The sequence below is a fragment of the Colias philodice genome, chromosome 15 (assembly GCF_061535455.1).
Source record: "Colias philodice isolate Cphi_HAF_F1 chromosome 15, ilColPhil1 Martin Lab GWU primary, whole genome shotgun sequence".
In the NCBI taxonomy this organism is placed as follows: domain Eukaryota; kingdom Metazoa; phylum Arthropoda; class Insecta; order Lepidoptera; family Pieridae; genus Colias; species Colias philodice.
In genome coordinates this window covers 366,053-379,524 of record NC_143100.1, presented here as the reverse complement: position 1 = coordinate 379,524, position 13,472 = coordinate 366,053, and the positions used below count along the sequence as shown (strand labels likewise).

Here is a 13,472-nt window from a genome sequence, read left to right as displayed (position 1 = left end):
ATGCCAAGAGCTTTTACCACAATATGGTTACCACACTAGGTAACAATGATCAGAAAACTTACTCTCTTTACTTACAAAAAAAAGCAAGACAAGACTAAATAAGTAATATAATTTCACCAACTCAAAATAAAAAAATATAAAAATAAACTCAAAATATACAAACGGTGTAGGTAATTAAATAAAAAAGATACAGTAGAACACCGTTTTATTTTAATTTATATTATAGGTAAATAATAAATAGCAGTTGCTTACATTTAAAAATATCTTCTCTGGCTTCAAAAACACTTTGAAACTGTTATAAAGTTGAACAAAGTAAGTACCTACTAGGTAATGAAGTTGTAATGAAAAAATGAAATTCAATATGCTACACCTAACACCACACCGTTTACGTCAGCAAGTTAAATTAACAGCCTATAACTTTATTACGGGTTTTCGTTTTTATTATATTCAATATTTAAATAATTTAATCGTATTCACATTCGTAACTGAGAGCAGATAGACCACAGAGATAGACGTATTGCAGAGACAAGAGTGAAAAACTCTTTGACAGTGACATTGACATCGTGAAAAGTATCGATATTCATGGAAAATGAAATCACTAGTGGGGCGGTGGAAGGAAGATCGATCGATCATACTAACTATTCGTGATGTCAACATAAAATTCTGATACATAAACATTTTTGAGATAACTGGACATAGGATGCATTAAGCGTATCAGCTTTTTAATCGCGAACAATTTGTTATCATTTATCTATAACGAGTGATCATGTCAAGCCAGCATATGTGTAAATTTCTTGATGTTCGCAGCGATTCCCGGTGATAATGAGTGTCAAATTTATTCTATTAGTGTATAAACAATTAGTGTGACCGTGAAATTGTTTGTTTATTTGTGGATTTCGGTGCAAGTGGAATGGCTTTAAGGGAATATGTAACAGGTTTCTTCGGTAACCATAACGTGATGGCGCCTTTCTCGCGTTTTTACCGTGCCATGGTCCTCAAAATGAACCAACGTAAGTCCCAATTAATTCAAGGGTACTTGTTACAATATACAAGTAATACAGCCTTAAAAGATATCTTGAAATATCTGGTCATTATAATAAATTCAACCTTCACTGTTTTTTCTACATTGCAGCCCAGGTAAAATTCATTGAAATCACTAAAAGAAGAGAAACATTTTTATTGAAATACATTATTATTGTTTTTGTCATCTTTATGCACCTGACACTTAAAAGGAAAACACTGGAAAGATTTCACAATAAGTATAACAATATAATTGTGGATTTTATACAAATAGAAATTGCAAAACACTTGACCCCATTACGCTTCGAGACATTTTCTCTGACCTGTTGGAGCAGATGTCACAAATTGTGCACTTTCTGGATGCAGCAATAATTGCATACATAAACTGGTTTTTAAATTGTTCCAATTAAATTGGACTTTTAATAAAACCAAGCTAAAATATAAAATTCTTTGCTTTTAAACTCTTCAGAAATTGCTCAGCCGATTCTCATTAAATTTTGTGTGCATAGGTAGGCCTGCAAATCAGTCAACATCTATTTTTCATACCCCTAAGATATAGAAAGCGCTAATTTTTGTTACCCGAATTTTGAATTAAATTTTTATATTCTCTAATATTTTAATTTACATACATATTTTGTTCAATGTTGAAGCAAACATATTTTAAATTCTTGTCTTTATGTTATTTATTGTTATCCATGTTTAAAGAGTGATATTTTGTCATTTAACTTGTTTAATATGGTGATAATTCAAGATAAGATAGTTTTTTATTACAGTTTAAACCTGATACCTACTAAAAATATCTATATTATAGAAGAATTTGACATTCCACTCGTTAATTAAATATTTTTTTACAGTAGACACATGGAACCAATGTATTATGTCTAACATAAGTTTAATATTTAGCGTTACTTAATTCAATGTTATGAAGAATTCCTTAATAAAAGTATGCACCTAGTCCTATGAATTCATTTTTTACTTGACGCATCAAATGAGCATTTCAATTATATTTTTCTTTCTTATGCCATAATATTGTTTCTCATCTATGCTCATGGATAAGTTGGTGTGACTATTAGTCGGTACCTTTGTGATCTGGAATCAACACCCAGAACTTTTCAATTAAATATGTACAACTCTTTTTTGTTAAACAAATTTTGCATTGATATCGGCTATCCTATGTTACAGAATATCTTTTAACATCATATAGTTACTGAGAAAACAAATCTAGTAGCTTTGCTGTTTGGTAATAACTTGCACCTCACAATTTTTTCATCTCATGTAATTCTAATAAAATAAGACAAAGAATTTGTATGATTTTATACATTTTTTATTGAAAATGATTATTAAAACAATTTAAAGAATATTGTTTTAAAGCCCTTCTTTATAATAGTTTTTCCCCTATGTAGATTTTACCTTAATCCGTAGGCATGATGCAATTTTCAGTCCCAAGAATTATACTTTTATATTATTCAGTAAGTAAATAGTTATAATTGACTATCATAGGTAGTTATAATAGTTATTGATGACTGGAGTCTTTTTGTAAATAGCCAACATCTCATACTTAACACTAACAACTTTGACCGCCCCTTTGGTACAGTGGTTGACGCGTGAGCGTATAACCGAGGGTCCTGGGTTTGATTCCCGGTGGAGACGAAGAAAAAAAAATGTCTCGGTCTGGTAGAACACAGAAGGATGATCACCTACTTGTCCCTAAAGAAAATCGATCAGTGAAACAGATGTATGCATAATACATCTGCCCCTTACCCCACTACGGGGATACGGGACTTCACACTTAACAAGTGGATATTAGTGATTTCATTTGTGGCTTGTGTTTTTTTTTCATCATGTTTATTGTAGTATTGCTTGTTTAAGCATTCTTAAATTAAATATTCTCATTGAAAAAAATACATCTTGATTGTGTAGAAGTTAATTTCATGGTTTTATTAGTTTCTTCATTCTTGAATGAATGAATGAATGAATGAAAGCTTTATTGTACACACCAAAAAAATGAAATAACATTAAGTAAAATATACATCAAATGGCACAATAGGCGCACAATTCTTGGGTATTTTCAAATGGTTTATGTTTTTCAATCTAACAAAGGATATTTTTGCAATGTACATGGTTATTTAGTGTCTTTAATTGACTATATTTGTTGCATTTTGCTGTGGTGTGTTATTTTTATAAAACATTTTATCGCATTTTATCGATGTCGTGGTTCAATAAACCACATCTAATGTAGGTATGTGAATTATGTCCGGTAAATATTTTTTTTACATGATTTTATAACTAAAGTTCTAGTGTAATATCACTGATACAGTAAAAATCTTATATTTGGTTACTTTTATTTTATGGTTAGTTGTGATCACTTAACATCAGGTGTTCCAACTGCCCCTCTGCTTGTCCTGCTATAAACTCGAAGTTTTGTATAATTTCCACTTTGCATAGAATTATACATTAGCGGTCATAAATTCACGCCATATCGCACAACGAGTCGTAGTCTCTAGGGGAGCAATCGTAGTCTACGACTCTCGTCTTGGCGATATTTCATGACAAAAGCCCTCTCTCCTTTTTTGAATCTCGAATGTTGCATTAATGTTAACATACTGTTATTTGCGGCTTCTCCTGCGTGATCGAAGGAAATTTACAAAAATAGCGCCATCTATTAGAATTTATACGATTTGGAATGATATAAATCATAATGGATTAGTTCCCAATTCCCATGGGAATCAGATGATTTTCCAAGAGCCTTACTCACTAGCCTACTAACCATTTTCAGACAAAATTATCATACCAATAAATCGCTCCTTGGACCTTCATGACGTGAAAGAAAGACAAGCAAACAAATTGCCCTTCTTGAGTTTTTTCATAATATCAGTAAGGATGACAAAGGTTTAATGAATGTTAATAACTACTTAATAAATCCTATTAACTTTTAAAATATAGAAAAAACTCGATCAGGAGGCGGGATTCGAATCAGCGGCTGAAGACGAAGTTCAAATCCCGCCTTGTTATCGAATTTTTTCTATTCTTTAAAAATTAATATTTATTAAGCATTTGAATGCCATAAAACCAAAATATAAGTTCAACTAATGGGTTTATCTACGATTCCTATGGCACCCGTTACACGCTCAATCCAGATCACGATCCAAGTCAGGTGACGGATTGACGAATCTTTATGTGGATCGTCGCGACATTAGATGGTCAATCCAGATCATATCAGTCCACTGTTCGACATTGTCAAATGCACACGCATTCATAACCACTAAATAGATCTGAATAAGAACAAATCTTGTGCAGCAATAATTATTGCCTGTTATTTGAAAAAACGCGTGAAGAGGAAATGCTGGGTTAAACCGTGGCTACTAAAAAGGAACATCTATACACATTGGAACTTGTTAGATGAAATTTTCTAGTACGGAAGAGGAAGAGGATTACGCAAATTACTACAGGATGAAGGAGGCATGTTTTGATCATCTGTTAAAAATGGTTACACCTGTGTGTTGTCGTCCCATACCATCGCGCTCCGAACGCAGACTGACGTAATTTGACATCATGTTACATTACACGATCAATCTGGATCTCGATCAAAGGATCGAGATCGTTGATTTCTAAAAATCTAGATATTTTCTGATCAGATTTTACGATCCGTCAATCAAATACATTACACAGTCAATCTGGATTGAGATCAATGATCATGATCAAGGATCACATTCTAGATTGAGCGTGTAACGGGTGCCTATGGTTATTACGATTGTCATTCAGTCATTCATTGTTCTTGGAAAGTAATAAAAATGAGAATAGGTAATAAAAACATTTTATCGTGTGATTCAGAAAATATGCCATCTGGTTAATGTATACTTTGCACAAACTAGATTGATTTCATATATTTTATAGGTGTACAAACTACAAACGCGTTTTAATAAAGTAAATCCACAAGGATTTACTCAGACAGTAGTAAAACTTCAGTATTCTTGTACATAAGAGATTTACGAGACAAACAAGTATCCAGCATAATTGTTTTCTATTGTATACCCAGACTATAGGATTACGTAGTTTTGTCATGATGGATGGGTTAAGGATGCGAAGCCCAACTCAAAGATAACTTGTTACACGTAATTCTATCGTTAATGTCGAATAACTATAACTGCGTTAGTAATTTCAAACTATGATACAAACCATAACGAATTCATATACCTATATGAAAATGTTGGTCTTATATGGAAATTAGGATCTAGTTGATCCCTTATTTAAACCCTAATTTAAACTATCGTAAACTCTAATATAATTTAAAGCTCCATGAATTTATCCCTCATAGTTAATTCTTAATGTCATCTCGCCCTTCTAAAAGCGGCGAAACCACTTTATTTGGCAGTTATCCAACTCTTTTAAAAGGTACTAAACCTACTTCAACGGCTCACATGTGATATTTATGATGGCCGGTATTTGCTCTATAATCGGACTCTTTTAAAAGGCAATAGAAAAGCGAAAATTGCTTCGGGTTCAGTTTTATTTGCAGATTTCAAGTTTATTGCACTGACTTTGCAGTGCAATCTGTCTTTATAGATCCTAAATAAAAATGAGTAATATTTATTTACGACTTTAGGTTATGTCGTCGTTATTTAAAATATTGTTTAGCATTGAGATGGTTGAGCGCATCTAAATATTTTTGTTAAGTATATCTTACGTCATGTTGAGTCATCTACCTGTGTAACTAATGCTTACTAAAATATAATTAATTCGAATATTTAAGCAATGTAATTTTGTACTTTAAAACCTTACAACTGGCTCGCAGTTGACTTAATATAGCTAGGTCGTCACTGCCATCCTTTTAAGACGCACACTAAAATATTTGCTCCCTATATGCAGAGCGCCTATGTCCCCGCCAAGGTTGCGGCACATTTCCACTGCAATTACTTCGAGAAGTTGGAGTGCGGAGTCACGGTCAGGAGTATGTGATTTATTCCGCTCATTTGATTATAGCAGAGTATTTTGAATTTTGGACTTAAGGCGTGAATCGGGTAGAATGACCTTTTAATACCGAAAATTAACTCTAGTTATAACCGTTTTTCTTCTTAGATTCTTAAGGTACATATCTAAAAAAAATAATAATATTAAAGTTTCGAATATGATAAAATGCATGGTTGTTTTAATTTGTTTATTTTACAATCAGGTTTTTTGGAAAAAAATCATGAACTGAGGTAGATTTTTGGACTTTAAACCAAAACGCTAAGTCAATATAACGTCAATTATTGTAGTATTTTTACAGTGTGTTTATGAAATTGAAACACAGGGCATGGTTGTTTTAAATTTTGATTCCATACCCAAATATCATTTTAAATAATTTTTATACGTACTTTTACTACGGTAGATTCGTGCCGGCCCCCCGATCCCGCCTTGTAAATCGTCGTCAAGGTCGCTAGCCCCTATTAACGCCTTAAATGACGGAGTTTTCAATACAGCCTATGTATTATGATTCGTTCTGAACGTGAAACGTAGGAATTTTATAGCTGAGCCTGATTGGTTGGTTCCGCTGATCTGTGGAAATCTTTTTTGTCAGATCTCTTGGAGAGAAGAACAATTTAAAACACAATAATCTAATATATAAACAACAGTGCAACATCAGAACAGTTAGGTACATAGAGAAAGTTAACAAAGATCACTTTATATGATTACATGTACCAGTTGAAGGGCTTCCTGATCGTTGATCCACCCTCTAATACTATGATTGCATTAGGAACTATATTTAAATAGAAAACTGTGACCTTAACGATTCACTTCCAAGGGTTTAACCTTGCAGTAATATTGTGATATTGAAATTTTTGCGCTAACAAGAGTTCAATGTAATGTATAATATTTCTTATGTGTATCTTAACATGTGTTGGTTTCTGAATTAAATGCACAGGTTTTGTAACAATTCATGACTTTACTTTACCATTTATGAGACGGTATCTTTTCATGTTAATTGAACTAATATCGTTTGTGTAAATTAAGGCTTCTTTGATAAGCCTGTTACTCTCTTTGTTTACAATTCATTATTTTATGACAGAACGGTATTTTAAACATGTCTGATGCAACGATACCGTGAATAATTAGCAACAGCGGCACTTACACAAATTTCCAGGCTTGTATTAGCAAGACCTAAATTATCACACAGAAAATCAACTGCGCATATAAAGCAACATAATTCATATTACATTACATACCTCAAAGTTTCCATTTGCGTCTCTGCCTCCATGTAAATCCAATTAACGAGTGCAGAAACTTTCATTTGGTTTTCTCCAGCAGATAGACATATTCGAAAATATTTTAATTTGCTACGTATTATTCATTAGGAGATTTTCATGCTCAGATAGGGAAACGAAATCTATTAACATGCCCAAATTTTGTGAGATCCTTAACCAACATTTTTAACTTTGAATTTGAAAAAAGGTTTTTTTTGTAACCAACTGTTTTTCAACCTCGATTAATTAACTGCATTCCTCTCAATTAATATTGTCAATTAGTTACTACGAAGATTCTAGCTTCCACATTTAGTACCTATTGCGTATGATACGCAATAATAAATGTCCCCTTTATATTTTTTTCCCTTTATTTATATAAATTCCCTTTATAACTTATTTATTGCATGTAGTTAATATGTATGTTTATTCAGATGAGGACGAGGCCACGACGTCCGGGATAACAGACGGCGCGGCGGACGAGCAGAACCGGGTGATCTTCATCAACCGCCTGCAACCGCAGAAGTTCGTCAGCAACAGGATATCCACCGCCAAATATAGGTACTTAATAGCATACTTATCGTAATATTGAAACCTAAGAAAACATCACTTAATTAGGAAGGAAGGAATGTTAATTTAGGTACTGTACCCCATACTGGAAAATGTAATTAGTGCATAAAAGAGGGATTAATACAGCACAAAAAGCGACCTTATCTATGAAATGTTCATCAGCTATCTTTTACAGAATTCTAAGGAAAAGGATGAAGATATAAATAACATTTTAACGTAATACTATTAATAGATGCTATGAATGAAAAAGATCACAAATCGTTTGACGATACGTTCGTGTGCGTTCGTCGCGGTAATGAACATGTGCTCTTTATCAGGGTTGATTATATTTAATTTACTCAATTATTTATTTTTGTTGCACAAGTTCGATTTAGTTACAGACTACTATTAGTAATATTAATTATTGAAACCAAATTGTATGAAATATAATGCCTATTTTATACAGCTAACTTGACCACCGATATCAAGGCGTATCATTCTTCGTGACAACCAATAAATCCCTTACACAGGTGTGTGTTACCAGGTGGCTGATTGCTTTTAATTTGTTAACAGCATGTGCAATTTAGCACTGAAAATTATGATAGTATTTTGTCAAAAAATGAGTACAGGAAAGTAAATTATGAACAAAGCTATCTGAAGTTTCACAATATGATGTTTTCTTATTGCTTAGTTTAGTGCAATTGATTCTCCTCTAAAATATGTATTATTCGTAGAATCCATCAAAATTTCTACCTCAAATTCTTTTCCCATTCAAGTCTCGTGCCTATTTTGGTAACATTTCCAATTTCTCTCAAATTATTTGCTCGTTTGAAAATCCAGCTTGAACCTCCAGTATTCTGTAAACATAACGTTTTTAATTGAGCACTGCGAGCGTGAGTCCGTATTGTTTACGCGGGCGGCTGGCAGATCGCCCGGGGCTGTGATCTCATGTCACACCGATATACGCCTATTGCCTGCTGCCTCGCTGTTTATGCCCCACATTTCGGATATTAGGTCATACATTGCGATTATCGTACTTTGTCTCAGGATTACGGAACCGTACCAATATGTGCTCCTCTTGCAGCATTTAATGCCGTACTTATTGGGTTGCAAAAGTGGTAATAAAAAGATCAATGAGTACATAATAATAAAATTATGTATGTCCAATAAACTGAATTAATTTTATAATTTTGAGAAACACGAAAGCGTTTATTTTTGGGGCATTATCAAATTTATTCATAGGTAAATTAAAATAATTATTGTCATTAACAAACACACAACTATACGGTAATTAAGGTCCATTCACTAGAAGTTAAAGCATTGTGTTGTTTTAAGAGAATTATGTCGATAAAGATAATACAGTAGAAATAGTTTTGTTTATATCGACGCAACATAATTGACCTCCCGACACAATAAGCTACGGGTAATGCGATTAACTTTCTTCGTGTAACGCAACGGTTTAATACTTGAACAAGGTTACAAAATGTACAATACGATTATGGATATAAATCAATGACAATTTGTAAATGGAGAACTGATATTGAGCCGATGTAATGTTAATGAGATATACGGCACTGTGTGCTGTGATAATAAAGTTTGTTTTATGCCGCTGCAGAATGCGTGTATTATCCGTGTGTAGTGTTTTCGATAGTAGAAATGAGTCTGGGCTGGATACATATGAATGCAACAAAAAATATTTGGTTTGGAAGGCCATAAAAGCCTTCTTCTTACTTATTCGTAAAGGTAAAAATCGTATAATAAATTACATCTTCTTATATATAAAATTCTCGTGTCACAATGTTAGACTGCATACTCCTCCGAAACGGGTGGACCGATTCTCATGAAATTTTCTGTGCATATCGGGTAAGTCTGAGAATCGGCCAACATCTATTTTTCATATGTACCACGGGCGAAGCCGGGGCGGACCGCTAGTATAATATAAAATGCATTAAAGACCGGCAACGACCGCACCTGCGACATAGACTGCTAAGTTGCCTCTTTATGAGCGGACGTGACCACCTAACATCAGGTGTCCCACCAGCTTATCTGCTTGCTCTGCAAAAATTCCTAGCGTTACCCTTGTTATTCTCCTGCAGTCTACCATCGTTCGTGCCGCTGTTCCTCTTCGAGCAGTTCCGTCGGTACTCCAACTGCTTCTTCCTGCTGATCGCGCTGCTGCAGCAGATCCCGGACGTGTCGCCGACGGGCCGCTGGACGACGCTCACGCCGCTCATACTTATACTAACCGTCAGTGCTATTAAGGAGATCGTCGAAGACTTTGTAAGTTGTTTTGTGTTTGGGTTTAAGGGGTTGGGCAGCAGGGTCAACTTTTGCTAATAACACAAAATATATTATGTTTAAAAATAAACAAAACATATAACTTTATACACACAAAAGCTATGAAATCGTTTTGGTAAAAATTATAGGTGTCCACATTTATCATGATAGTTTTTTTTAGACATAAAGGTTTATTTTTATCCGGGTTAAAAGGCTAGCATAAGCCTTGAGCAAGCTGAAGAATTTAATAAAACATTAAATTGAGATTTGAGATCGAGTAGAAGCAATTTTTAAAAGAAGACCCGCAAGAAATTGTAGTTGCTCTTTTGAAATCATGATACCTACATTTAATATTAGAGTCGCTACAGGTACTTGTTACCACTTAACTATAATGAATGACAAATGAAAATGTTGATCCACATGGATTTGGAAGTATGAAAAAACATTTAATTGCATGTAAATTTTAATTTATTTTTGATTTTATTTAAATTGAAATTGAAAACGTAAACATGTACCACGGGCGAAGCCGGGGCGGACCGCTAGTTATCTATTAGTATGTTTATCAGCCATCTGGTTTCCATAACACAAGCGAAAGCTTAGTATGGGATCAGATCGTGTGTGAAAATTGTTCTGAAATATTTATTTATTTATTTGTATATACGTATATAGAAGCGTCACCGAGCGGACGAGGAGACGAACCGCCGCAAGGTGGAGGTACTGGGCGAGGGGGGGGCGTGGCGGTCGATCCGCTGGGAGCGGCTGCAGGTCGGCGACGTGTGCCGCGTCACCAACAACCAGTTCTTCCCCGCGGACCTGGTGCTGCTCGCGTCCAGGTGAGCATGGTTGTTTTTTTTTTTTGATGTTTTCGAACACATACAGAAAGATAGAGTGTTGTTGAATGACAGGCGAGGATGGCGCCCAGCTCCTCGTGACCACACAATATTGTTCTGAAAATTTGGTTATAATACTTTGTATACTCAAACTTAATTTTTGATCCATTAATAATGTTTATTAGTTTTTCTTAATTTTCCATTTATGAAAATAATCCTACTAATATTATAAAGGCGAAAGTTTGTATGGATGTATGGATGTTTGTTACTCTTTCACGTAAAAACTACTGAATGGATTTGAATGAAACTTTACCACAATATAGCTTATACATCAGAATAACACATAGGATAGGTTTTATCCCGGAAATCCCACGGGAACGGGAACTATGCGGGTTTTCCTTTGAAAACGCGGGCGAAGCCGCGGGCGGAAATCTAGTCAGTGATATTTGCATTTTGAACACACGTGAATATAAATTTAAAGAACAGTAAAGGAAGACAGTAAAAATATCCTATAATCAAACATCGATATGACCTTTTCTTTAATGCCGGAACTCATTGTAAGGGCGGGAGGTTACTTTAGCTTTGGGCGCTGCTTTTTCCGGTGTCTGACCTTTTTCTATTTAACAATCCATTAGCACGATGTTTTTTATTGATTCTTCGGTAAATTGTATTACTTTTTGATACGAGGCAATCAATTTTCTCATTATCATTTTAATTAATCTATAATAACATTATAAAGCTGTGTTTGTTTGTTTGAACGCGCTAATCTCAGGAACTAATAATCCGATTTAAAAAATTATTTCGGTGTTAGGTAGCCGATTCATCGAGGAAGGCTATAGGCTTATATCATCACGCTAAGACCAACAGAAGCGCCGCCACGCGGGTGAAACCGCGGAGCGCAGCTAGTGTCTTCATAAAAACCTATATGGATAAAGAAGTTTTGTCTCAAATGACGTGGCATTTCTCCACCTAAAAAATTGTCCTTTAACCAATCTAAATGATCGTCAACTTTCATAATAATTATTTGAATTTGGGATTGGAAAATTTTATAAGGACACAATTCCCTATACATTACCTTTATTGCCTTTGATCTCCTGTTTGTTTTCCAACTTTTATGCTTACGTGGGTTTATAATTATAGTCGTACGAAATTTTCCAGTTTAACAAGGTGACATTATATGATTCTGGGTCTTTACAACGTGCGAACAATAAATAACAATGTGACCTATAGAGATTTAAAAGTATGAAAATACATTCTTTTTCCATTCCGTTTTTTGTATTAACATTTAATTCAAAATGGTTAGTCTTAATAGAAGTATAAATATTAATTTCAACTACAAAACACTATGTGATATCTCGAACACAAAAGCTGCAAGAATGGCTCGTTAAAACTTTAAATACAAATTATGTTTTAGATATGGAATAGCGGGAAAATAAAGGCGTAATTGTACAATGGATTAAAATGTCACTGAATATCAAGGTTGTGGGGTGCGTCTGTTCTGCATTGTATTAGTCGATGTGGATTTTACGGTCCTAATCGTAATTAGGGTACACGAGGCGAATCTTTGACGGTTTTAGTGGGCTATAACCTGGTTAACTGCTTGTAAAGCGTTTGAGCTAGCGTGGTAATGACACGGATGAGGCGAGATGCTTGGAAAACTTAGTGACACCATACATGATGATTTATTAAAATATTATAAAATGGCTCCCTCTGGTGATAAATGGTATTGATATTTAGGGTGGATAACGTCTTCATATATTTTACGCACATCGCGCCTTTGTAAAAATTACAAGTAATATCTCATAACATTACGGTCCTCCCTCTTCACGTATTTTGTGATTGTTTTCCGAACATTATCTGATTAATTATATCTCTAAGGGCCGATTTTTCAATCGCGAGATAAATAGTCTAATAACTACCTCTCGAATAGATTTATTCAATTATTTATCTAACTCATAACGGCTCGCCTATTTTTCAATCGTGATTTATTTGATGAATAACTATCTGACCAAATATTTCCATATTGGCAGCTCTGCTCTCGGAGTGGCGAAACAAAAATATTAAATTAGTCAGGTTAGAGCGGGATAGAGTCAACTCTTGCAATTTGTCAACAACCGTCATTATTACTCACGTCTGGAGTTGTCTTGTATTGCTCTTGTCTTCTATGATTGTTGATTGTTGTTTTGATTCGAGTAAAGAGTTTGGTTAAATTTGTGTTTCAATTTATATATTTTACGATAGAAACGACATACTTAAAGGCAGCGTTCGGCAAATTTTCAATGGCTTGGTCATCAGTACTATCAAAAACATCAATTCCAATATGATTTTAATTGATAATAATTATATAGAAAGAGGTTTCATTGTTAATAATTCTACGCTCTATGTTATGACAAACGAAAATATCCCAAATTTGACGCGTTAGTTGTCAACTCAAACGCCTAACCGTCGAATAGCGCGCTATCTGGCCGTTGGAGCAGCAAATAGATTTATTCCTCAAATAACGTAGTTATTCGATAGATAAGTCCTATTCGTCTATTGAAAAATTGAATATTTTGTTAACTGAAGAATAAAGTCTATC

The 13,472-nt window shown here is 34.2% G+C and overlaps 1 protein-coding gene across 5 annotated transcripts in view; it reads left to right on the top strand.

Annotated features, from left to right (window-relative positions):
• Nucleotides 1-13,472, top strand: part of ATP8A (ATPase phospholipid transporting 8A1) — an 88,114-nt gene that overhangs the window by 36,146 nt on the left and 38,496 nt on the right. For 4 of the 5 annotated variants that reach the window (XM_089704270.1, XM_089704266.1, XM_089704268.1 and 1 more), the window contains exons 3-5: nt 7,673-7,799; nt 9,884-10,067; nt 10,734-10,897. In XM_089704270.1, coding sequence (XP_089560396.1) covers nt 7,673-7,799; nt 9,884-10,067; nt 10,734-10,897 — 475 coding nt within the window. Of the gene's footprint in view, nt 1-582; nt 1,011-7,672; nt 7,800-9,883; nt 10,068-10,733; nt 10,898-13,472 lie in introns of those variants that run through there. The other variant, XM_089704269.1, reaches the window with a different exon arrangement.